This window comes from Watersipora subatra, chromosome 2 (genome assembly GCF_963576615.1).
Source record: "Watersipora subatra chromosome 2, tzWatSuba1.1, whole genome shotgun sequence".
NCBI classification, from domain to species: domain Eukaryota; kingdom Metazoa; phylum Bryozoa; class Gymnolaemata; order Cheilostomatida; family Watersiporidae; genus Watersipora; species Watersipora subatra.
In genome coordinates this window covers 1,359,831-1,386,297 of record NC_088709.1, presented here as the reverse complement: position 1 = coordinate 1,386,297, position 26,467 = coordinate 1,359,831, and the positions used below count along the sequence as shown (strand labels likewise).

Below are 26,467 nucleotides of genomic sequence, written 5' to 3'. Positions count from 1 at the left end.
GCAAATCGTTGAATAGGGAATCAAATGTGACTTCATCTCATCCTCCGCAAAAGAGAAACCAGAATGAGTGACGTTTTAGATTAGTACACAACTAGAGCTAAAAGTAGCCACAAGCACAGCAAGATTGGGAAGCTCGCGCTGCTGTCATAGTTCAGATGAAGGGCATATACAAAGCTGCCCAGAAGCATGTATACTGTAATTAAGTTGGATAAGTAAAGTGCATGTATATCAAATACAAGTATATGTTATATTACAGATTCATTTAAGGCCTGACATCAAAATTATATAAAATTATTAAATCTATAAAAATATGATGCAAGGATAGCACAGTTATTTGAGACTACAAATATTTGAATACAAGACTTCAAATCACCAAATATAAAAATAAATGCGCAATTGAAAGAACATAATTGTGATAAAACAATGCTATGGTGAACAGGCCAATGAAAAAGTGATAAAGGAGTGAATATTACAAGCCAATCATAAACCATATAACAGTGTAACTAAAATATCCTTAGCGTCAACCTCCGCCACCACATCCACCTCAACCACATCCACCTCCACCACATCCACCTCCACCTCCACCTCCGCCATCACATCCACCTCTACCGCCTAACCCACCTCCATCGCCACCTCCACCTACAAAGCCGAATCCACCTACAAAGCCGCCTCCAGCGCCACATCCACCTCGACAGCCACCACAACCTCCGCAACCGCCTCCACCATCCCTACCGTCTCCAGCGCATGCACCGGCGCATCCAGCAGCGTGTAGACCCGAGTGTATATAATGGTGGTGAAGATAGTAGTTTGAAGGAGAAGCCATCATCCAGCCAGCTGCGGCAACAAAAGCCAAACTGGCTCCATCATTGTATGCGACGGCCCTAGTTCCACGAAAGATGTGGCGGTATCGCGGAGGAGGTGGCTGAACACCGAGTTGGTTAGCATTGACTGGAGGAGCCAGACCAGGGGGAGGTGGCTGACAAAGGCAGGTAAGTACGGCGATACTGAATGCGATACACAGCTTCTCCCCGACGTCTGCTGCATGACCGATTTCCACCTAAAATATATTCATATGAGCAATACTGGATTTGTTGCATTAGTTTCAGGTATAACTTACAGAAACCCTTAGAATTACTTGCTTCAACTCTAATAACATTATAGGCTTGATATAGACGATATGTAGACGATAATAGGCTTGATATGTAGGAGTCTGCTATACAGTGTATACATATAAGCCGTAAGAATAAGTATTGTATTGGATATAACTAAACTGGAAGAGTATGTATTGCATTGAATATACCTAAACTGTAAGAGTCTGTACTGTATTGAATATACCTAAACTGTAAGAGTCTGTATTGTATTGAATATAACCTAACTGGAAGAGTATGTATTGTATTGAATATACCTAAACTGTAAGAGTCTGTACTGTATTGAATATACCTAAACTGTAAGAGTCTGTATTGTATTGAATATACCTAAACTGTAAGAGTATGTATTGTATTGAATATAACTAAACTGTAAGAGTATGTATTGTGTTGAATATAACTAAACTGTAAGAGTATGTATTGTATTGAATATACCTAAACTGTAAGAGTCTGTATTGTATTGAATATAACTAAACTGTAAGAGTATGTATTGTATTGAATATACCTAAACTGTAAGAGTATGTATTGTATTGAATATACCTAAACTGTAAGAGTCTGTATTGTATTGAATATACCTAAACTGGAAGAGTATGTATTGTATTGAATATACCTAAACTGTAAGAGTCTGTATTGTATTGAATATTACTAAACTGAAAGAGTATGTATTGCATTGAATATACCTAAACTGTAAGAGTATGTATTGTATTGAATATACCTAAACTGTAAGAGTATGTATTGTATTGAATATACCTAAACTGTAAGAGTCTGTATTGTATTGAATATACCTAAACTGGAAGAGTATGTATTGTATTGAATATACCTAAACTGTAAGAGTATGTATTGTATTGAATATACCTAAACTGTAAGACTCTGTATTGTATTGAATATACCTAAACTGGAAGAGTATGTATTGTATTGAATATACCTAAACTGTAAGAGTATGTATTGTATTGAATATACCTAAACTGTAAGAGTATGTATTGTATTGAATATACCGGAACTGTAAGAGTATGTATTGTATTGAATATACCTAAACTGTAAGAATATGTATTGTATTGAATATACCTAAACTGTCAGAGTATGTATTGTATTGAATATACCTAAACTGTAAGAGTCTCTAAGAATTCGTCGTATATTTTTTAAACAAACCGTAAAAAACATAATAACCATTACTGTTTTAACTTTATTTGTAAAATTTAGATCAGAAACTTGACAAGCAAGAGCGAACAAGCCAAAATGTCATTTGATCTTACTTTTCCTGTTAAGTCAACTTTCATGTCGCCTACAGTCAAGGAATTGCCAAAGATATTGTGGGAGGGCTGGTTTCTCCATACACCCTTATTATCTCTGTTGCTAATTCTAACTTTCAGGTTTCCAGGATTTCCCCGAACACATCGTCTGTACCAAGTCCCTGAAAAAAGTCATAATTGGAAGTGGCCGTAGGAACAAGTTTGTTCGCTGACTGCCTTACATTTTACATTAAATATTTTGTGGGTAAAGGCAAGCTAAAGCAAATATTTTGAAAACCTATCACTCACTATATTAAAGGATGACTTGCAACAAAATTCACATTACAGCTATTTGGTATCAAAAGATTCACAATGTCTTACTCCACTGTGTTGTAGGTGCAAAACATGTGGAAATGTGATTGTACGCTCTTAAAAACAAAAAAAAGGGTCAATCGCAGCCATCATAACATTGCTGTAGGTTGGAATCCTTTTATTTCGAAGATGTACTCAACTTGACGTGGGTACTGTTTTTACACGTGACGTTATCACGTAAATTGAAAGACAAATAAAAGGCTCGATATAAAATGTCTCTTAGCACTAGTTTATGACAAACACATGGAGTTTTACCGGAAAGCCATATCAAATATAGATGCTCGCTACTTTACAGTTTTAGTTCAGCTTGGTCTAATCATCTAGCCCTAATCTGATCATGTGACCCACATAATTTCTGCCAAATGACGCAAACAAATTCTGCTGCAATTTTCGACAATCACAGGTGACCAACAAGCAAGCTCTTCATGTTTATCAGAGGATGATATGCACTCCTTCGAGCTAAGATTAAAAAATTAAACTAATTTTTACGGTAGGTTTTGAGATATCAGTGCTCAAAGTCACAGCATTACAATGATAATGAAATAGACGTGTAAGGACAATGGGCATGGTTTTATTGAATGCGTGAAGTATATTTGTGAAAATAGTCCGACGAATGAGGTTGCATAAAAGTGTGAACAGAAGCCCATCGTGTTTAACTATGTCCCATTTGAGTTGTTTTGAATAGGGATTCCAACCTATGGCGTTTTTGTGATGACTGCGATTAACTGTTCGTTTGGAGCTTTCAAAAGCTTGTAATCACATTTCCACATATTTTGCACATACAACACATCAGAGTAAGACATGGTAAACCTTTTAATATCAAATAACTGTAATGCAAATTTTGTTGCAAGTCAACCTTTAATCATATTTTGCGTACCTCTTGCACCGATGAGAAGTTTGATGAAACTTTTAAGTAACGCAGAGTCTTATGCCCACTTGTCCGGCTATTCGTAGCAAAAGTACTCATGTATTAACGCTAATAAAAGGTAATGTTAAGATCAATAATATTAAAAATATGTCTTTCTGTGCCTATGAGCAAGTTGATAAGTAACACAAGTAACTCTTCAAACTAACCATAAGATTCACAGTGTACTAAGGAGAAGTGTTCATGGAATACATGAGATCGACAGTTAATTCTGAATGTTGTCTGTACTTATTATTCAAGAAAAAAACTGTATCCCGAACGATGGAGACAAATAGAGCTTCCACAGCATCCTACCGGAGTGAAGAAGTGTGGGTTTCACGGGAGGAAGTCAGCCGTCTTTGCTCAGCAGGTCAAAATATAAAGGCTGACTTGCAACAAAATTCACATCACAGTTAATTTGTATCAAAAGATTCACCATGTCTTACTCAGTTGTGTTGTAGGTCCCAAATATGTGGAAATGTGATTACAAGCTTTTAAAAGCTCAAAAACAAAAAGCCGCCGTAGATTGGAATCTGTTTATTTCTCTGATGTTGTCATTACAGTTTGGTTATTGTCTTGTCACATGATGTTATCACGTGAATTGAAAGGCCAATAAAAAGCTTAATATAAAACTTATCGTAGTACTAGTTTATGACAAACACTTCGGGTTTTACCGAAGACTCCGTATCAAATATAGATGCTCGCTACTTTACAGTTTTGTTTCAGTATGGTCTAATCGGCAAGTTGTAATCTCATCATGTGACCAAATACTTCGCAAATAATTTTTGCAGCACTTTTCGATTATCACAGGTGACCAACAGGCTCGTCATGATTATCAGACAATGATATGTACTCCTTCGAGTTATGGTTAAAAAATTAAACAAATTTTTATGGTAAATTATAAGACATCACTGCTACAAGTGACAGCATTACAATGACGATAAAACAGAGGTGCAAGAACAATAGACATGGTTTTATTGAATGCGTGAAGAAAATTTGTGAAAATATTTCGACGAATAAGGTTGCATGAAAGTGTAAACAGAAACCATCTACCACAACTACGTCCCATCTGAGCCGTTTTGGAAAGAGAATCCAAACGACGGCGGTCTCGTGTGGACGACGGCGGTCTTGTGTGGCTGCCATTAACTGTTCGTCTTTTAGCTTTTAAGAGCTTGTAATCACATTTCCACTTATTTTGCACCTACAACACAACAGAGTAAGACATTGTGTATTTTCGATATCAAATGACTGTAATGTGAATTTTGTTGCAAGTCAACCTTTAAGGGTAGTACTAAGCTAGCCTTAAGTATTGACCAAAAAGGACTAGGTAGGTCAGTTACCTTAGTGAATGTAGTATAAGGTCAGAAGACAAGTTATCAACCATTTCATTGCCTTAGTGCGTATGTAATCTGACACATTACTTGTTTCTTTAATCTACATACTAAAATCTTTTTGGAGAGTCAATATTTACAGACTTGAGGCTGGGTTCACAGTATATCGTCATATGTCGGCAATGTCCTCTAAGTGATGATTGGTTGACTATGTGCACTTTAATCGATGGCATCATCGAGGCAACGCGGATACGTTCACTGACCATCTGTGACAGCAGATGGTCAATGACCATATGCAATGCGCACTGTTTTGGCGATGATGATTGCCCGTTGTGGATTGATCTACTGTATATTTTATTTGATGACAGTCACTGCGGGACTGATATTTCATCATTTCCGTGACTGAATTGCATAATAAATGTAATGGAATGCGGATGGGTTTGGGATAGTGTGAACATTGTTATCACAGACAATCACCGAAGTATTATATGATTAAAGAATAGAGAAAGCATAATATTATTATGCTTTATTATTCATCTTGAGGTGTTGACTGATGTTCTAAAAAAAGAATCAAGGAGATTGACCAACCAGAAGCTGAGATATAGCCAGCCAAACACAGGTCTACCAAAAAACAAAAGTGTTTTGGTAATCATCAATATATGACGTATGAAATCGACTTGTGCGCCATTGGTCAATTAAGCCAACTAATGCGCTCTCCTATAACAATCACGGCGTTTTAATTGGTTTAATCCCTGGAAGTATAGAGCAATCAAATTGGGCCTAACAATCATCGCTCCTAGAATTCCGAACCAGTCCCTCTGACGTGTAGATTAGTTTTAGCATAAAAAATTACACGCATCTATTATTTCGCAACATTTCGCTATCTTGCTAGTTCAGCTCAGTTTTGTTGTTCTCCTACTTAGCTTCCCTATTCAGACTCATCTTTAGCGTTGTTCAGATTTTTTAACTATAGCTAATAAATAGAATCAATTAAATCAATCATCAATCTCGGTTATCATTTGGAATTTTCTACAAATTATATTAGTTACATCATTTATTCTATACACAGTTATATTATTATTTTGTATAATATGCATTATGAATATTATATAAATCATAAAAAATAATCATAGATAAGATAATAGATCAATAGAAAAATCAAAGCAAAAGTTATCGTTTTCTTTTCTTATAGCAAGAGCAGCACGGTCAAGTTAGTCTTTTTAAGATTATGGCTGTAGTGAACTTCCAGTCTGCTAATAGTGACGATAATCATGAAAATCAACTGATTGCTGCAGTAGATACACAGTAGAAGAATGCTGCAGTAGATACACAGTAGAAAAATGATGAAGGAACAAAAAGTCCCATTCATATTTCTTATTCTAAACAAACTGCAACTCGCGGATATCGCATATAGACTATACACGCGCCGTTCGTTGAACAGATGATCTTCGGAGCATATGCGTGGAGATCGAGTTAAAATTTGAAGCACAATAGTCAAAATCTGCTCTTCTGCTTTAAAAAATCATGTCGAGGGGTTGTGGGCAAATGCCTTTGCCACACAATGTTTGGACGATTTTCCTGAGAAACCAGAGCTAGTATGTAAATTATTTACTATCGCGAGAAGCGTTTCACATCTCGTAGCCAAAACAATCATTATACATAACGGCGGTAAGGGTGCGCAACTCCGGCACATGACCATTAAGTCGATTTTATACGTCACAGTTTTCGGGATTTTCGAAGGGTTTTCCTCTGATTCTTTATTAGGTAGACCTGTGTTTGGCTGTCTATATCTCAGCTTCTAGTGGGTCAATCTCCTTGATTCTTTTTTTAGAACATCAGTCAACACCTCAAGATAACTAATAAAACATAATAATATTATGCTTTCTCTATTCTCTATTCTCACAGAAATATGGTGATATAAAGTTAACCAACCTTGAGCTGCCGTAGCAAGATGTTTCTATTGAAGGAACCCAGGTGACTAGTTTTAAAAAAAAAAAACAAATCTATTTCCAACTGACAAGTATGTATATTGTATGACATGATTGTCAATAAACATGAATAGAAGAGCAGCAGTGCTTTCTATAAATAGTATTCCTAGAATATCCAAGAAACCTCGAGTAGACCAAAGCGTGACTCAGAGACAAACCCAGAGTAGACTGAAGTATGACTTAGAGAGTGACCTAAAGTAGACTAAATCATGACTCAAAGACAAACCCAGAGTAGACTGAAGTATGCCTTAGAGAGACCTAAACTAGACTAAAGCATGACTCAAAAAAAAGCCTAGAGCAGACTGATGCATTGCTCAAAGAGAGACCTAGAGTAGACTAAAGCATGACTCAGAAAAAGACCTTGAATAGACTAAAGCATGATTCAGAGAGAGACATCGAGTAGACTAAAGCACGACTCCGAGAAAGACTTAAAGTAGACTGAAGCATGACTAAGTTTATTCTAAGCTACCATGATGTGAGTAGCCAGTGATTGAAAATGTTATAATGAATGAGATTATAGATACAGAAGCATTAATTACCAACAGTGACAGCATCCTAGCAATAGAGCAAAAGCCGAGGCGATAGAAGCTTTGCTATCTTGAAGGGAGGTTTGCACGAATTAGATAAGGTAGCTCCAAATGTGACTCAACCATCTCAATCAGCTAGCTATTCATAATCACAATACCTCGATATACAAGTGTCCCAACATACACAAAATTTGAGATATGAGGGAAATTTCGAGTAAACTCTTGCTTTGAGATACGAGTCTACAAAACTAGGTGAGAATTGACATATAAGCTCAGCCCGAGAACGAACTAGACTCATATGCTGAAGTATAAATGTAATATATATATATATTCATGCAGCCGACTCTTTCATGAGGGTTGGTAAATGCTGTCAGTTTGTCAGAAGCAGAAACTAGTAAGAGATGAAATAACTGGCAAGCAGGTGCTTAGTTTGAATATCAATGCCTACCAGAAAATGATGCGTGTATGCTAGTCAAGTTACCAAAAGGAAGCGCAGTGTTCAAGTCAGAGTTTTATGAAAGTAAAACTCAAATCCCGCTGATGAAACCATAAAAAGCTGATCAAGATAGTACACCTGAAAGGCAAAACGAATCTGGCAGATATGGAAATGGCATAGTTGGGTTAGCTCTAATATAAACTCACTAAAACTCGATAAACCTCCAAGAAATTAATCCCTAAACAACAGAAACGCACTTTAGTAAGGTGCTGCAAATGTTCCTACAAAGTTTCCCTGGCTGAAAAAAACCACTGTAATGCTCCAGCATGGTGTATTTCCTCAACACTTGACCTAAATGTGATGTCGCTCAACTGCAATTAATTAACAATAATGTTAATATGAAACATGAAAACGACACTAACCTGGTACCCCTTTTACCATGTTGGCCCAGTGTCCAAAAATAATAGCCTTGTCTCCTTGTGAAGTCTTAACCAGCATCGCCCGCTCCCCCTCGCGTCTTCGTAACGTCACAACGGTTTGTGGGCTCTTTATCTATACATACGACAGTAGCGTTTATGATGAATACAGAAAAAAGTGATATATTGTTGCTAGAGTACTACTTTTTAGTGTGTATTTCATTGAGAAAGGCAAATAATCTGTATATACAAATCACAGCATTTGTCTGTGTCGTCTGTAGTTCATGTGTTCAATTATGGTGATAAAGTTTTAAAAACGCAAAATCCGCTTTGCACTGGATTTGAACTCGGAACCGGCAATCCGCGGACCAGCGAGCTATTCCACAACACTACAATGTCTTTACCACACTATAAAATAATAGTGTACATATTTATGCGCAGTTTTAGAACATACTAGCACACCTCAAGTTCATGATCGCGTGAGAGATCATTACGCATAACATAACGCAAACTGGCTTCAGACGAAGGACATGGCTCTTATTATAGTAAGTTATCAGCTTTACTATTTTCAGTTACTCAAATTCATTACTTTAACTAATTACTCATATTTATTCATTTCTCAAATTTTATTCCCTGCCACGCTGGGTATTCAGCTAGTACTATACAAAATTGGTACCCTTCTTTGCAGATCAAACAGATGAAATTTATTCGACCTTGAACACTGCATTTGATACAATTGATTTGACTTTAAATACTGCATTTGATACAATTGATTGGACTTATATCTTGGCTTTCAAATAAGCCATTGTTTGACATGGTGAGACAGACATCGGTTGGTGTTTATAGGAATTCCCCAGAACTTTACCGCAGAAATCTTAATGGTATAGGATCGAAAATTGTGACGTCACAATTTTCATATTCGGTGTTGTGTGCTCTTACCGGTTACTTTATTGCTTACCGCTTATATTTATCAACTACGATAATGACGCTAGTGGCAGGCGAACGTAGGACAACTCCAGAGAACCAATGAAGATGACAAAGGAATCAGTTTCATTAGTTCTCCATGAACAGATTATTTCTATGATAAATAACTCAGATTCCAAACACCAAACTATGTTTTCCCGATAATATTATGCATTAGCCCTTTCTTTTTATCGTGATGTTAAGGGGCATGACTGAGACTAATTAATTTCAAGCATTGCGTGATCTCACGAATGTGCAATATGTAGTGCAATGCAGGACGTACTCTTAACACCCTGTTTTTCCTAGTTCTATTATTCTTTGTGTATTGAATATAAGCTCATTCGAAGGCCAAGACTCTGATGTATTGAAATATATGATAAAAAATTATGTAATTTATGTGCTTTAAATACTGCATTTGATGAAACAGCCATTTTGTACTGTTCCAAGAAGACAGCCACTATTTAATTCTAAACAATATAATGTACACGTTTCAGTTAGATGGGCAGCCAATACAACTCTGATGGAGACTCTAGTGATCAAATATTGGCATTGATTGTTAAAAGTCCCAGATGTAAACCTCCTTCCAGGAAACAACAAACAGTTGATGGAGATCTATGAATTGAGGTCGATGGATTGAGGTCTATGTATTGATGTCTATGGTAATGCTGTATGATTGGTCAAAGCAACACAGATGAAGAAGTGTGCAATTTTAGACAGGGATCATCTGGTGCTAGCTAAGAGCTATTCTTACTACTGGAGAGTTATTTTTGGGCCAATAAGTGGCTAATCATAGCATGCAGGAGATGATAACTCCAAATTGCCAAATTTAGCGCATACTCGTAGAACGGAGCACAAGCTGAAGAATGACATTTCGAATATTTCAGGGAATAGTAGAACTAGCACTAACTATCATGTTGTCATCCTCAGGAAGCTGCTCAGTTCCCACAAGGTGCGAGATAGCCACCATACGATCTCTGAAATAGATCTGCACACAGGACATGAGAAGAGGCTGACTGTGGATAACTCTAGCTGTAAAGAGATCAGCTCCAGTGCCGTGCACACTTAGCCTGTTTTAAAAACATAAACCATGATGGCTACTATAAAGCAAATGAGTTCAATCTGCTTCTAAACTCGCCCAGTGTTTTTGTCAAACAATTCTGATGGCTCTGTAATGGTTAGCTCTTATATGTGGAAACTACAACAAGGCTATGAATAGCTTAAGATCATAAAACTGAAAATTCCTAGCCTGTAAACTTAACAGTGAGTTAGCAATGATAGTTATTATCTCTTTTAACAAAATGACACTGATTTACTTCCTTGCATTACTAAACCAATACGCAGTTATAGTATGCAACCAACTCAATCATTTAATATGAAATGAAATGAATACATGACATAGGAGGAACCCAAGTTAAAGAAAGCAGCTGTTGTGCTTAGCTATGGTCCAATAATGTATATTAACATTAAAGACTAACCGAGTTTTTTGCAGGCATGTTTATAATTGGTGCATAAAGTATGACTTCTATATTTACTACAGGCATAGTTACAACAAGTATGGTTACTACAAGTATGGTTACTACAGGTATGGTTACTACAGGTATGGTTACTACAGATATGGTTACTACAGGTATGGCTATTACAGGTATGGCTACTACAGGTATGGCTACTACAGGTATGGCTACTACAGGTATGGCTACTACAGGTATGGCTACTACAAGTATGGTTACTAAAGGTATGTTTACTACAGGTATGGTTACTACAGGTATGATTACTACAGGTATGGCTATTACAAGTAAGTTTACTACAGATATGGTTAGGACTTCACAACTGATTGGATAATTGCATTATTACCTATAAAGGTTCACTACCCAACAATTTCTCTCAGCCAAGAATAGCTGTAGACAACAGGATTGTCCTTGTGATAAGTTATTCCTTTGGGAGAAAACTAAACTGTGAATAGATTATCATGTAAAACCTTTCCTCTTACTATAAAACCATGAATAAAGATTATGCACACTCACACATGATTGGCTACAGTGCAGTAAAGATTATGCACACTCACGCGTGATTGGCTACAGTGCAGTGGTTGACTACACCAGGAGGCAGCCTTCGCAAAGGTACAGGACCCCACATCTCTTCCACTGTTTCAGGCATCACAACATTTGAAAATGCTCCAGCTTTCAGTGTCAGTCTAATGCTGCCATTTCTAGCTTCAGACACTTCACCTTAATATCAAATAGAAACAACAGTAAAAAGAAACCAGATAATTCCCTCTAAAATGGAAAGAGAAAACAGAAGACGAGTCAGATGGTGTGGCACACATACGCTACTCAGAATAGTGTAACACAGACATGTAACACTCAGATGCTGTGACAATCCGTGTAACACTCAAATGGTGTGACATCCATGTAACACTCAAATGGTGTGACATACATATGATACTCAGATTGATTTGACACACATATAACACTCAGATGATGTGACATACATGTATAACTCAGATAGCATAACATACGCGTAACACTCAAATGATATAACATGCATGTGACGCTCAGAGCAATTGACATACTCGTAACAAAAGCATTATATACTTAATATTATACTGTCTTCAATCTCGTATAAAGTTAACAAGAAGGCCTGCCTAATGTTAGCAGGGTGAAAAATTCCACTGGAATTTTTAACTTCTAGTCTATAATTTGATTCTTTTTGATTTCTATCCTTAGAGCTAGTGCAGGTTACGAGCATCCTTATAGCTAGTGCAGGTTACGAGCATCCTTATAGCTAGTGCAGGTTACGAACATCCTTATAGCTAGTGCCGGTTACGAGCATCCTTATAGCTAGTGCAGGTTACGAGCTTCCTTATAGCTAGTGCAGGTTACGAGCATCCTTATAGCTAGTGCAGGTTACGAGCATCCTTATAGCTAGTGCAGGTTACGAGCATCCTTATAGCTACTGCAAATTATGAGCATCCTTATAGCTAGTGCAGGTTACGAGCATCCTTATAGCTAGTGCAGGTCTAGAGCATCCTTATAGCTAGTGCAGAATACGAGCATCCTTATAGCTAGTGCAGGTTACAAGCTTCCTTATAGCTAGTGCAGGTTACGAGCATCCTTATAGCTAGTGCAGGTTACGAGCTAAGCATAGATCTTTTAGCATTCATTAATAATACCTTTTGCGTTTGATTTTTTGAAATTTTTTGAAACATATATTCATCACTCATTTTCTATTTGTCATTTTCAAATGCGCCGTTTCAATTTACACACTTTCAATTTCCGGTTCGACTTCTATTCGTTCAAATTTCCAATTCACCAAATGCTAAGGTCAATCACTAATAACGATAAAAACTAAAAACTTTTTACATGGCCAGTCGCGTGTTGCCTCAAGAGGAATTCTCAAGTAGTAATGCCGTCTACATTCTCTTTCCGCTTGGTCAGACAAAGTACATTGTTTACACTCAGCGCTTCAGTGTTGTATCCGTCATCTCATCTTTATGTTCGTACGAATATCAAGAGGTACCATTACTATTCTATTCAAAAATTTTGAAGGATACTTTTTGCTGCAACAGTAACCCTTTTACACACACATTTCTATGTACTTACTGTTGTTAATAAATCAACATATTTATGATTTTTATTTTGTTTTCTCAGCTCGTATTAGCTGCATCAATAGCAAATCATTTTTCAATGTAATTATTTTAATAGAACAGACTTTATCTAGCCGTTACTTGCTAACTATTTCACATTTAAAACCTTTACTGTTGCCTTATTTTCTCTTTAAAATTATTCTAACTGCACAAACCAAGTTTTTTATGATATGAAGTTTTAGAAGATTCACAGTTTCATTTTCATGTAATGAACTTCGTGTACAATCAAATTATTTAGATATTACCCATTGGTTGACCTACTGGGGAACCCACCATCTATTGGTTGATATACCTACTGGGGAACCCACCATCTATTGGTTGATATACCTACTGGGGAACCCACCATCTATTGGTTGATATACCTACTGGGGAACCCACCATCTATTGGTTGATATACCTACTGGGGAACCCACCATCTATTGGTTGATATACCTACTGGGGAACCCACCATCTATTGGTTGATATACCTACTGGAGAAACCACCATCTATTGGTTGATATACCTACTGGGGAACCCACCATCTATTGGTTGATATACCTACTGGGGAACCCACCATCTATTGGTTGATATACCTACTGGGGAACCCACCATCTATTGGTTGATATACCTACTGGGAAACCCACCATCTATTGGTTGATATACCTACTGGGGAACCCACCATCTATTGGTTGATATACCTACTGGGAAACCCACCATCTATTGGTTGATATACCTACTGGAGAACCCACCATCTATTGGTTGATATACCTACTGGGGAACCCACCATCTATTGGTTGATATACCTACTGGGGAACCCACCATCTATTGGTTGATACACCTACTGGGAACCCACCATCCTTAAAAAATGGCAATGCATCATTTCTATACCTCCTAGGTGGAATGGAAATGACAAAAGAAGGTGTCAGCCAGCTCAAACATGCTAGCCAAATATAAAAAACAAAATATATATATAAAAACTATGAATGACAAACACTTTATTATATATATATATATATACTAGATGAATGCCCGGCATTGCTTAAGTAATAAAAAAGTCTTTGAACAAAAAATTTATTTTTATTTAACATTTACAACATTTACTATTCTAAGTTCAAATGAAGTAAGAGAAAACAGAAAACAACTGTAAAGGTTTTCAAAGAAATGCAACTTTTAAATTTCATATCATGAAATAAGTACATGTATTTTGTTGAAATAAATTAAGAGGAAAAATAAAGCTGTAAGTGTTTAAATGTAAAATAATTAGCGAGTAATGGCTAAATATAGTCTGTTTTGCTACGATTACAACAAAAATTTTTTTGGCATACGTTTACATGATTTTAATCTATTTCAGTGTTGGCATCATAAGGCAAAAATATTGTATAGACGTATAGAGTGGTATAGAAACCTATAGTAATTATCTAATGCAATCACTGTTTGGTAAAAATCATCAAAATCATCATCATTAAAAATAGTAACAAAACAATATGTTAACCTTAGTAGCTATAGTTATCTACAATAACTCAAGTGCATTTTGTAAAGTTAACATTACAATGTACTATGTGCAGAGTTCTTACCTTCAAAACAGACGTGTAACATAAACACTGAATCTAACTTATATGAATTTAGCTTACTAAATACATACTTGAAGGAAGTTTTATCATGCATTTTAGTAAACTTTTAACTAAAATGCTATCACTTATCTTCTTTGCGAACCTGTTTTTACCATGATGGATGATCCTGAACTGAGATATAATCGCCAAATTCAAAATTCCAAGAGAAATTATTTTCGATATCGTTTTGCGGAAAACAAATTAGACCTAGCACGGCACGGACGGACAAGTATCAAGTTTCATAGAGTTTATAGAGACTAAATTAATACGTCTAATTGATACGTCTAATTAATACGTCTAATTAATACGTCTAACTAATAATTAGCATGTGAAATTGAGAAAAGGGTGTATACAGTATATAGTAAAAGTGTTGAACCGTAAATCCATCGTAGTCTGGTATTTAGACAAGTGGATTTCAAACCTGTGGTTGTAATAGTCGTGAGTTCAAATCCAAGAGAATGAGAGCCTTTAATTCAAAGATTTTAATAACTATAGTAAAACAGACAGATATCCAAACAGATGACAACAGACTAGCTGTGCCTTCCGGCATTGCCCAAGTATTAAAAATCAGCTTATAAACAATGAGAAGTGATGATAGATGCCTACCACTTGCTATTAGCCTGGCAAATTGTCAATGAAAAATGGCATTAAAAACCAACATATAAACAATGAGAAGTATTGAGGAGTTGCCTGCCACCTGCTGGCAAGCAGCTCTCCAGCAAGTGGCAGGCCATTGCCAAGTAGCCTGACACATTGCCAATGAAAATTTCCGTAAGCTTGCCATATGCTAGGCTTCTAATGACGGTATGTACGCCATTACGTTGGGTCAGCATTGTCTAGCTACAACTATTCTAATAATAGCTATAGCTGGACATACCGAAAGACAAACTTTGAGAAATATATATATATACAGATTTAGACTAGCTTAAGTTACTAGCTTAAGTTACTCAAATTCATTACGTTAAGAAACTTAACCACTACATTACCTGTCACTGTTTATAAGCTGTTTTGAATCTTGAGCGAGTGTGTAGCATAAGAAATAGTTTTTAACAATCTGTTTAAGCTTTACGAGACTTTAAATATTTGAATTATGCATTGGCGATACTCAAAAATACACAAAAAAATAAACAAACACCTTTTAAAAATTAAAATGGAAAATGTTGCATATAAATGTTGAATAAAAGCAAATTTTCTGTACAAAAGCTTTTTATTACCTGATCAACGCCGGCACTCACCTAGTATAATATATATCGCGGATGAAGTTATATATACTATGAAATTATTTATTATGTATTATATTAATATATAGATACTATATGTACCATAAATTCTCGTGTATAATTCTTATGATATATAGGCTGCACCCTAAACTTCAAAGGTCGTTTTTAGTAACGGGTATACAGTGTGTATAAGCCGAGTTTGCTGTTTTTCCATTCATTTAACACGCTGATAAACTGTAACTTCAAATAGCTGTACAGTAAACAAGTACCAAATCATTGAACACATCTTTTACATTTTGTCATCAAGAAGACCAAACTATGATGTGCTGACACTTCACATTTGATAAAGTTTAAATTCCCGTGTCGAGGTTTAAAGTCAGAGAACAAATTTGAAAACTGACCTTTAACCGTGATGCTGCTGTCTCGTAAAGCTTTTGAAATAAGGATATTTTGTTTAGTTGATCGATTCCTCACCAGGTAGTCCTTAAAGTCGATCGATATGTGACCAATGTCATCTGACGACATGCAACAGCCTTCTTCCTTCTGAGTAAAACTCAAAGTTAACGTCTTGCCATAGTCATCAAACAGACTGATTTTGCTCTGCAGTGTGAAAAACATAACTCTGCACAACAAATACATGTATATACAATCCAAAACGCAATTTATATTCTATCCCAGATTAGGGGTCAATACTCAAAACCATCCTGTATACCTATATTTGCAATACTTTGTAAAGCTATCCTCAAATACTCTGCAATATTACTACTCTACTATTCTCGAAACTGCAGATATTCCGTAATACTTTGTAGACAAGTTAATAATGAGATGCATACACTGTATACACTATACCCAGTGATATATACACTGTATACACTATACCCAGTTATATATGCACTGTATACACTATAAACAGTTATATATACACTGTATACACTATAACCAGTTATATATACACTATAACCAGTTATATATACACTATATACACTATACCCAGTTACATATACACTGTATACATTATAACGAGTTATATATACGCTGAATACACTATAACCAGTTATATATACACTGTATACACTATAACCAGTTATATATACACTGTATACACTATAACCAGTTATATATACACTATAACCAGTTATATATACACTGTATACACTATAACCAGTTATATATACACTGCATAGGCCTACACTATAACCAGTTATATATACACTATAACCAGTTGTATATACACTGGATACACTATAACCAGTTATATATACACTGTATACACTATAACCAGTTATATATACACTGCATACACTATAACCAGTTGTATATACACTGTATACACGATAACCAATTATATATATACATTAACAGACCTGATACTGTCCGAATGTAAAAGTGTTTCCCCGTCCTCTCTTATCCTTCTTCTGAACCAGAGTCATTCTGCCTAAACTAAGCACCATCTTCATCTTCTCTGAGTGTTTGTTATCAGCTTCAATATCTGTGAGTTTTAGTTGAAAGTGTTGGTCTGCTGCCATCTGGTTCTACAATAACAAAGGACTGAGACACATGATTCACAAAATATACGTAAATGCTGCAAGAAATTATGCAATATCTGATGCAAAACACTACTCTGAAACACTGCATGATAACACTATTACGTAACACTACTCTACAATACTACTCTACAACACCACAGCTGTATAACGCTACTATATAATACTGCGCCATAACACTACTGTATAACAGCTACTCTTCAACACTTGTGTAATGCTAATCTAAAACATTACATTATAACAATACAGTATAATGCTACTCTATAATACCACTGTGTAACACTACTATATAACACTGCGTCATAACACAAGTGTATAACACTCTCTGAAACATTGCATCATAATGATACTATGTAACACTATTGTAGAACACTGCATCATAATACTACCCCAGAACACTCCTGAAAAACAGCTACGTGATGCTGCAGATCTTGAACCATATTATGTACCTTAATTGTGTGCCTTAATTATGTGCCTAATTAAACAGAAATATATAACTATATTCACACCTGCTCAATTGTCAACTCTTTCAGCTTGCCAACTGGAGAAACGCCCCTGTACATAGCACCATTGAACGTCATCGGCACTTCGTAAGTATCTTGCCACATTTTCTTTGTAGCTGCCTCGGATTGTGAAAAATACGAATCGGCGCTTCTGTCTGTCATGTTATCATCGTGGTTGAACATCTACAATGATTCAAATGACAGCTTCAATGAGTAGTATCTAAGTATTATATTAACGACTAGTAAGTCTTATATTAACTACTATTAAGTATTATATTAACTACTAGTAAACATTATATTAACTACTAGTAAGTATTATATTAACTACTAGTAAGTGTTATATTAACTACTAGTAAGTATTACATTAACTACTAGTAAGTATTATATTAACTACTAGTAAGTATTATATTAACTACTGGTAAGTGTTATATTAACTACTAGTAAGTATTACATTAACTACTAGTAAGTATTATATTAACTACTAGTAAGTGTTAGATTAACGACTAGTAAGTATCATATTAACCACTAGTAAGCATTATATTACCTACTAATAAGTATTATATTAACTACTAGTAAATATTACATTAACTACTAGTAAATATTATATTAACTACTAATAAGTATTATATTAACTACTAGTAAATGTTATAATAACTACTAGTAAGTATTATATTAACTACTAGTAAGTGTTATATTAACTACTAGTAAATATTATATTTCCTACTAATAAGTATTATATTAACTACTAGTAAGTGTTATATTAATTACTAGTAAGTGTTGTATTAACTACTAGTAAGTATTATATTACCTACTAGTAAGTTTTATATTAACTGCTAGTAAGTATTATATTAACTACTAGTAAGTGTTATATTAACGACTAGCAAGTATTATATTAATGACTAGTAAGTATTATATTAACTACTATTAAGTATTATATTAACTACTAGTAAACATTATATTAACTACTAAGAATCATTATATTAACTACTAGTAATTATTATATTAACTACTAATGAATATTATATTAACTACTAGTAAGTATTATATTAACTACTAGTAAATATTATATTAACTACTAGTAAATATTATATTAACTACTAGTAAGTATTATATTAACTACTAGTAAGTGTTATATTAACTACTAGTAAGTATTACATTAACTACTAGTGAGTATTATATTAACTACTAGTAAGTGTTATATTACCTAGTAGCAAATAATACGTCAACAAACGGTCTGTACTCTTTATAGTAAAGGTTATATTTATGTAAAATTTTATCAGCACTTTTTGTATAAACGAATTGAAGACTCCATATGAGCAAATTTAACTTGATAAGTTATGAAAACTTACACACAGATAATGAGATGATAATTATACAGAACGACAATAAAACAAGGACGTGGATGTTTTGTGATTGCAGTTTAAAACATAAAAATGTCGAAATTTGCGTCACTCAGCAACACTTGTTGTAACCAGCCCTTGATATTCTCTGATTACTTGTTAGTTTTTGCAAAAGGTGATGCAAAGATGATTGCCACACTAAATAAGCTTTAGAATCCCCGAAGTGAGCTTGATAGAAATTAATGTTTTTTCTGCCATTACTGGACCGCTGTAGCATTTACTATGCGGAACAGAGCAAACTATTTGCACCAGAAAAAAATGACAGCATTGGCTGTGAATGATATCAGAAAGAGCTGAAAGATGACAACTCCTGCTTTCAAAAGCTAACATCTCCAAACTGATGTAGAGATCATAGCTTGAGTCACTTTAATTTATTTGCAATACCACATCAACTTCCTTCATGAATAGCTTTATGAATAACTCACTCATTGTAAATGTAATAACACATTTTGACCAATGTTATACAAATTGATAACTTATAACAGGATGTATATTACTCAAATAAACATATGCAACCCAGCATTGTGCATCTTTCTTAAATTGCACATAATTAAGCCTTAAATCATCCCCACTTAAGAGAAGATACCAAAGCAAAGGAAATGAAAATATATAGCAATTTCAGTAGGAATCATGTTTTATGTTTTGACTCACTCAACAAACGTTGTTAAAGGTGAAGCAAAAAGCTTGAAGGTTTGACCAGAATACAGCAGACTACTGTTAACATCATGACAAACTAGTATGTACCGGAATATAGCAGACTACTGTTAACATCATGACAAACTAATATGTACCAGAATACAGCAGACTCCTGCTAGCATCATGACAAACTAATATGTACCAGAATACAGCAGACTCCTGCTAGCATCATGACAAACTAATATGTACCAGAATACAGCAGACTCCTGCTAGCATCATGACAAACTAATATGTACCAGAATACAGCAGACTCCTGCTAGCATCATGGCAAACTAGTGAGTTTGTACCAGACTGCAGCAGACTCCTGCTAGCATCATGGCAAACTAGTGAGTACGCACCAGACTGCAGCAGACTCCTGCTAGCATCATGACAAACTAGTGAGTACGCACCAGACTGTAGCAGACTACTGCTAGCATCATGACAAACTAGTGAGTTTGCACCAGACTGTAGCAGACTACTGCTAACATCATGACAAACTAGTGAGTTTGCACCAGACTGTAGCAGACTACTGCTAGCATCATGACAAACTAGTGAGTTTGCACCAGACTGTAGCAGATGTGATTTTAAATATGAGCTTGCACAAATGTTTAGTAGACTTTATGAAAAAGTACTGGTGTCTAGTTGCTATCATTGCGACAGTTGATACTAACTATTGTGTTCAAGTTGCAGCATTATGCATCTATTCTGTCATGTCAATCTGTCTGCAACTATAGATATCAGAATTGCAATGTCAGTCGATCGAAAAGTTTTAATCGCAATCAAATTATATCTAGTTTAATCTTGGAACATTCTGGCAATCAGATCATGTCAAATATAAAAACAACTGCAAATGATAAAAAATACAATATAACGTCTAACAATGTTATTATCTAACAAAATCTGCTAACAAATTGTACAAATTCATCTCCAAGGAATAGGCAATACCTTCCCAAGATATGCAACTGTGTCTTGCTTGTAGAGATGAGGGTGAAGCTGGTGCGTATGCCAAGCGAGATCCGTGTCATAGCAGGGCACGAGGAAGGCATCAGGGTAAAAGGTCTTCAACTGCAGCATCATCTAAGAAAATTTTTAAAGGTTGATTCGCAACAAAATTCACATTACAGTTATTTGATATCAAAAGATTCACTATGTCTTACTTTGCTGTGTTGTAGGTGAAAAATATATAGAAATGTGATTACAAGCTTTTAAAAGCTAAAAAACGAACAGTAGAACAGCAGCCACACGAGACCGCCGTAGATTGGATTCTCTTTCCAAAACGGCTCAACTGGGACGTAGTTGTACGAGATGGCTTACGAAATGTTTACACTTTCAAGCAACCTCATTCGTCGAAATATTTTCACGAATATACTTCACACATTCAATAAAACCATGTCTATTGTTCTTACGCGTCTATTTTATCGTCATTGTAATGCTGTCAATTTCAACACTGATATCCTATAACCTACCGTAAAAATTCATTTAACTTTTTAACCTTAGCTCGAAGGACTACATATCATTGTCTGATAAACATGACGAGCCTGTTGGTCACCTGTGATAGTCGAAAAATGCTGCAGAAATTAGTCACGAAGTATAGGTCACATGATCAGATTACGACTAGACGATCAGACCAAGCCGAAACAAAACTGTAAAGTAGCAAGTATTTATATTTGATACAGGGTTTTCACTAAAACCCGAAGTGTTTGTTATAAACTAGTGCTACAATAAGTTTTATATTGAGCTTTTTATTGGCCTTTCAATTCACGTAAGAACATCACGTGACAAAACAATAACCAAATGTAATGACTACGTCGTAAAAATAAACTGATTCCAATCTACGGCGGCTTTTCATTTTTTAGCTTTTAAGAGCTTGTAATCCCATTTCCACATATTTTGCACCTACAACACAACAGAGTAAGACGTGGTGAATCTTTTGATACCAAATAACTGTAATGTGAATTTTGTTGCCAGTCAACCTTTACATAAGTAATTGCAAGTGATTCCGAACTGGAACATTTTCAATTTGATCAACAGGCTAGGAGCAATAATTAGATGAATGTTGAAGAGATTATCTAGTGGTTTCTAAGATGACTCCTAAATATCTAGAGCCTTATTTAGTAGAAAAGTAAAGACTTAAGAAAGAAGAGAACAAGTAGAAATACGAAGGTACTGTCTTACCTTGTAGCGAAGAATGGCAATACCAAGGAAGTAGGAATCCCTATAGTGAGGGAGGCTGACATTATAGTAGAAGGCACTCTGCCTGACGGCTGCTTTAACCAGGTCATATGAACACTGAGGGCTGTAACCCGCTCCCTGAATAGCTTGTTCCTCTGTTGTAAGAACTATGGTGAAGCTCTCATTCTAGAGAATAAGCAAATGTCTTATTAGGATCAAGGCTGTTCCTCTACTAATAATTAGTACTAGGGGTTCAGTACAACTGTACTAAAGGTTCAGTGCAACTGTACTAAACGTTCAGTGCAACTGTACTAAACGTTCAGTGCAACTGTACTAGAGGTTCAGTACAACTGTACTAGATGTTAGTACAACTCTACCAGAGGTTTAACACAAGGTAAATGAGATCCCTGGTGAAAACTGCAGCAGAGCATTTCATATAACAGACAGATGAGATTAGAGGTCTTGTAGAGGTTAGAGGCTGTGTGACGTGAGGCATATTCTCATTTTATAGGCAGTCTCATGGGACACACACAAGTTATGCAGATTATTCAAAAACTTGGAAAGGCGTTTGTTAGATAATTCCATTGATGATGGCATTGGTATATACACTGTATTTGCTAAAAATATGGGAAGCCTAAAATATCCCTTGCCTTTTTGAATAACAGTTTTGATACAACAGAGTAGGGTTTCATCGGATAGAAGGAAGCAACAATAAAAATAAATTTGTGTGAAATGGAGATAAATGCTTATCTCTGTAGTAAACTCTAGGGAATCCTCAAACACTATGAATCGCTCAAGCTTGATAACAACCACTGATTGCCTTAAAAAACTACTGCTGACTGACAGCAGGCAGTGAATGTTAGTCTACCTGCTTACCTATGTCATTACCTGTTTACCTATGTCATTTGAGACATTTACAAAGTGGCCTACTTGGTCAGGCCAACCAGCTGATGGCCGTTTCCTACTAAGTAAAGATAAGGATTGCTACCCTTACACAGTGATTGTGTCAAAGTGCATTTTGCTTATGTTTTCCGAATAATCATACATGTAGTTCTTCCCAAACCACTGGAAAGTATGTTCTTATGTTTTCAAATAAACGTAATCATGGTTTGAAAAGCGTTTGAGCAATTAACAAATCTATCTAGCGGAGGAGGTTGATATATCTAGCGGAGGAGGTTGATATATCTAGTAGAGGAGGTTGATATATCTAGTAGAGGAGGTTGATATATCTAGCGGAGGAGGTTGATATATCTAGTAGAGGAGGTTGATATATCTAGTAGAGGAGGTTGATATATCTAGTAGAGGAGGTTGATATATCTAGTAGAGGAGGTTGATATATCTAGTAGAGGAGGTTGATATATCTAATAGAAGAGGTTGATATATCTAGTAGAGGAGGTTGATATATCTACTAGAGGAGGTTGATATATCTAGTAGAGGAGGTTGATATATCTAATAGAGGAAGTTGATACATCTAATAGAGGAGGTTGATACATCTAGTAGAGGAGGTTTATACATGTAGTAGAGCAGGGTGATACATCTAGTAGAGCAGGGTGATACATCTAGTAGAGGAGGTTGATATACCTAGTAGAGGAGGCTCATATATATATATATATATATATATATATATACATATATATACAAATATACATATATAATATAATAATATGTAATAATATATAATATAATATATATATATATATATATATATATATATATATATATATATATATATATATATATACATATATATACAAATATACATATATATATACATACATATATATGCATATATACATACATATATATATATATTTATACATATATATGTATATATATATATTTATACATATATACATATATATATATATATATATATATATATATATATGTATATAAATATATAAGTCTCATAAGTAATCTCATAAGTAGTCTCATAAGTAGTCTCATAAGTAGTCTCATAAGTAGTCTCATAAGTAATCTCATAAGTAGTGTCATAAGTAGTCTCATAAGTAGTCTCATAAGTAGTCTCATAAGTAGTCTCATAAGTAGTCTCATAAGTAGGCTCATAAGTAGTCTCATAAGTAGTCTCATAAGTAGTCTCATAAGTAGTCTCATAAGTAGTCTCATAAGTAGTCTCATAAGTAGTCTCATAAGTAGTCCCATAAGTAGTCTCATAAGTAGTCTCCTAAGTAGTCTCATAAGTAGTCTCATAAGTAGTCTCATAAGTAGTCCCACAAGTAGTCTCATAAGTAGTCTCATAAGTAGTCTCATAAGTAGTCTCATAAGTAGTCTCATAAGTAGACTCATAAGTAGTCTCATAAGTAATCTCATAAGTAGGCTCATAAGTAGTATCATAAGTAGTCTCCTAAGTAGTCTCATAAGTAGTCTCATAAGTAGTTTCATAAGTAGTCTCATAAGTAGTCTCATAAGTAGTCTCATAAGTAGTCTCATAAGTAGTTTCATAAGTAGTCTCATAAGTAGTCTCATAAGTAGTTTCATAAGTAGTCTCATAAGTAGTTTCATAAGTAGTCTCATAAGTAGTCTCATAAGTAGTCTCATAAGTAGTCTCATAAGTAGTCTCATAAGTAGTCTCATAAGTAATCTCATAAGTAGGCTCATAAGTAGTCTCATAAGTAGTCTCCTAAGTAGTCTCATAAGTAGTCTCATAAGTAGTCTCATAAGTAATCTCATAAGTAGGCTCATAAGTAGTCTCATAAGTAGTCTCCTAAGTAGTCTCATAAGTAGTCTCATAAGTAGTTTCATAAGTAGTCTCATAAGTAGTCTCATAAGTAGTCTCATAAGTAGTCTCATAAGTAGTCTCATAAGTAGTCTCATAAGTAATCTCATAAGTAGGCTCATAAGTAGTCTCATAAGTAGTCTCCTAAATAGTCTCATAAGTAGTCTCATAAGTAGTCTCATAAGTAGTTTCATAAGTAGTCTCAAAATTAGTCTCATAAGTAGTCTCATAAGTAATCTCATAAGTAGTCTCATAAGTAGTCTCATAAGTAATCTCATAAGTAGGCTCATAAGTAGTCTCATAAGTAGTCTCATAAGTAGTCTCCTAAGTAGTCTCATAAAATGTCGTTTTCTTTCTGGCCGCACTCGAGAGAGCAAACGACGGATAGAGGTATATCTATTATACATACTACTACCCTGGCAGTCTAGTGTACCGTGAAAGATCATCAGGTGTGTTGATAAAGCAAAAAGAATAAGTGCTGCACAAGTCTTCAGAAGTAGTCAATGGCGGTTGATCAGCGTGAAATTCAGATTGGTTAGTCAACCAATCTGAATTTCACGATTTGGAGTCTGATTGAAATCAATCTTACATGTATATTTTAAACCTCTAACCAAAGCTTCAGATAAATGGACAGACAAACACCGCTCTTACGATAATAAATATATGTTATTGTATTGTGGTAGAAAACAAAACTTCCACCCTCTCTTGAATAGTTGGGATACTTTTCTAACAAGGGTTATGTTCTCTTTCTTTTATAATTGTTAGCCACGCCCTGAGGGAGGCTGGCTTATTATACCTAATTTGCATAACTTCGTGTACATAAGATAGGGTCTCGGCCTTTCTTGTTCATTCAATACAGTCATTGCGATTGAATCACACTCCTTCTGCTATCTTAGCAACATAAGGATCACCATGGCCTATAGCTATCTCCAAAGAGTTGGTCTATGGACTGTGCTGTTGGAAAAGACTCTTAAAAACACTGTCGACCCCTGTCGACCCTGTCGACCCCTGTTGACCCTGTCGACCTAGTGCAAACCCTTTTGTGCAATCCCTTGTGTGAAGTGGTTAATGTTGACCGATAGAGTAAGCCGACCTAGTCGCCTCTACGTGTTGGTCACGAGGAACCAGTACACAACCTACTGTGAAGTGGTTAATGTTTGACCGGTAGAGTAAGCCGACCTAGTCGCCTCTACGTGTTGGTCACGGGAACCAACACATTGGTGGCAGCGTTGGGATCTGCCGAAAAAGGGACGACACTCGGACAATTACGCGACCATGCCTGGCAGTCGGCGATCAGCTACCAGAGAGCTGGCAGGAGCTGAACTGCAGCAAGTTGACCAAATGAGTCGACTGACCGAGGCCATTACACAGGCAATATGAATGCCTCGTCGAGAAGGGAATTTTAAACCCCCAAAGTTCGATGGAGGAGAAGATGTCGAACTTTTCATTACCCAATTCCAAGAAGTTGCTGATGCTAACGAATGGAATCAAAAGGCTACACTCTTACACCTTCGTGAAGTACTGAAGGATGGAGCAAAAACATGTAGCCAAGGAGACTCCCCTGAAGCCATGTTCTTGTCACTAAGGACCAAATATGGGCTGTCCCTTAGGGAGGCGAAGGCTCGCCTCAACGCTAAACGTGATGGCAAGGTCAGTTTACAAGACCATGCCAC

General features: G+C 35.6%; 1 protein-coding gene across 1 annotated transcript; it reads right to left on the bottom strand.

Annotated features, from left to right (window-relative positions):
• Nucleotides 1-544: 544 nt before the first annotated feature.
• On the bottom strand, nt 545-22,186 carry LOC137387553 (uncharacterized). Its single transcript, XM_068074009.1, has 11 exons — nt 22,061-22,186; nt 20,831-20,962; nt 17,817-17,993; nt 17,128-17,295; nt 16,165-16,363; nt 11,374-11,536; nt 10,219-10,378; nt 8,355-8,484; nt 2,399-2,556; nt 694-1,057; nt 545-633 (listed from the first exon to the last, which is right to left on the bottom strand). Exons 2-11 carry the CDS (start codon nt 20,960-20,962, stop codon nt 545-547), a joined length of 1,740 nt encoding a protein of 579 aa, XP_067930110.1. The 5' UTR covers nt 22,061-22,186.
• Nucleotides 22,187-26,467: the final 4,281 nt, after the last annotated feature.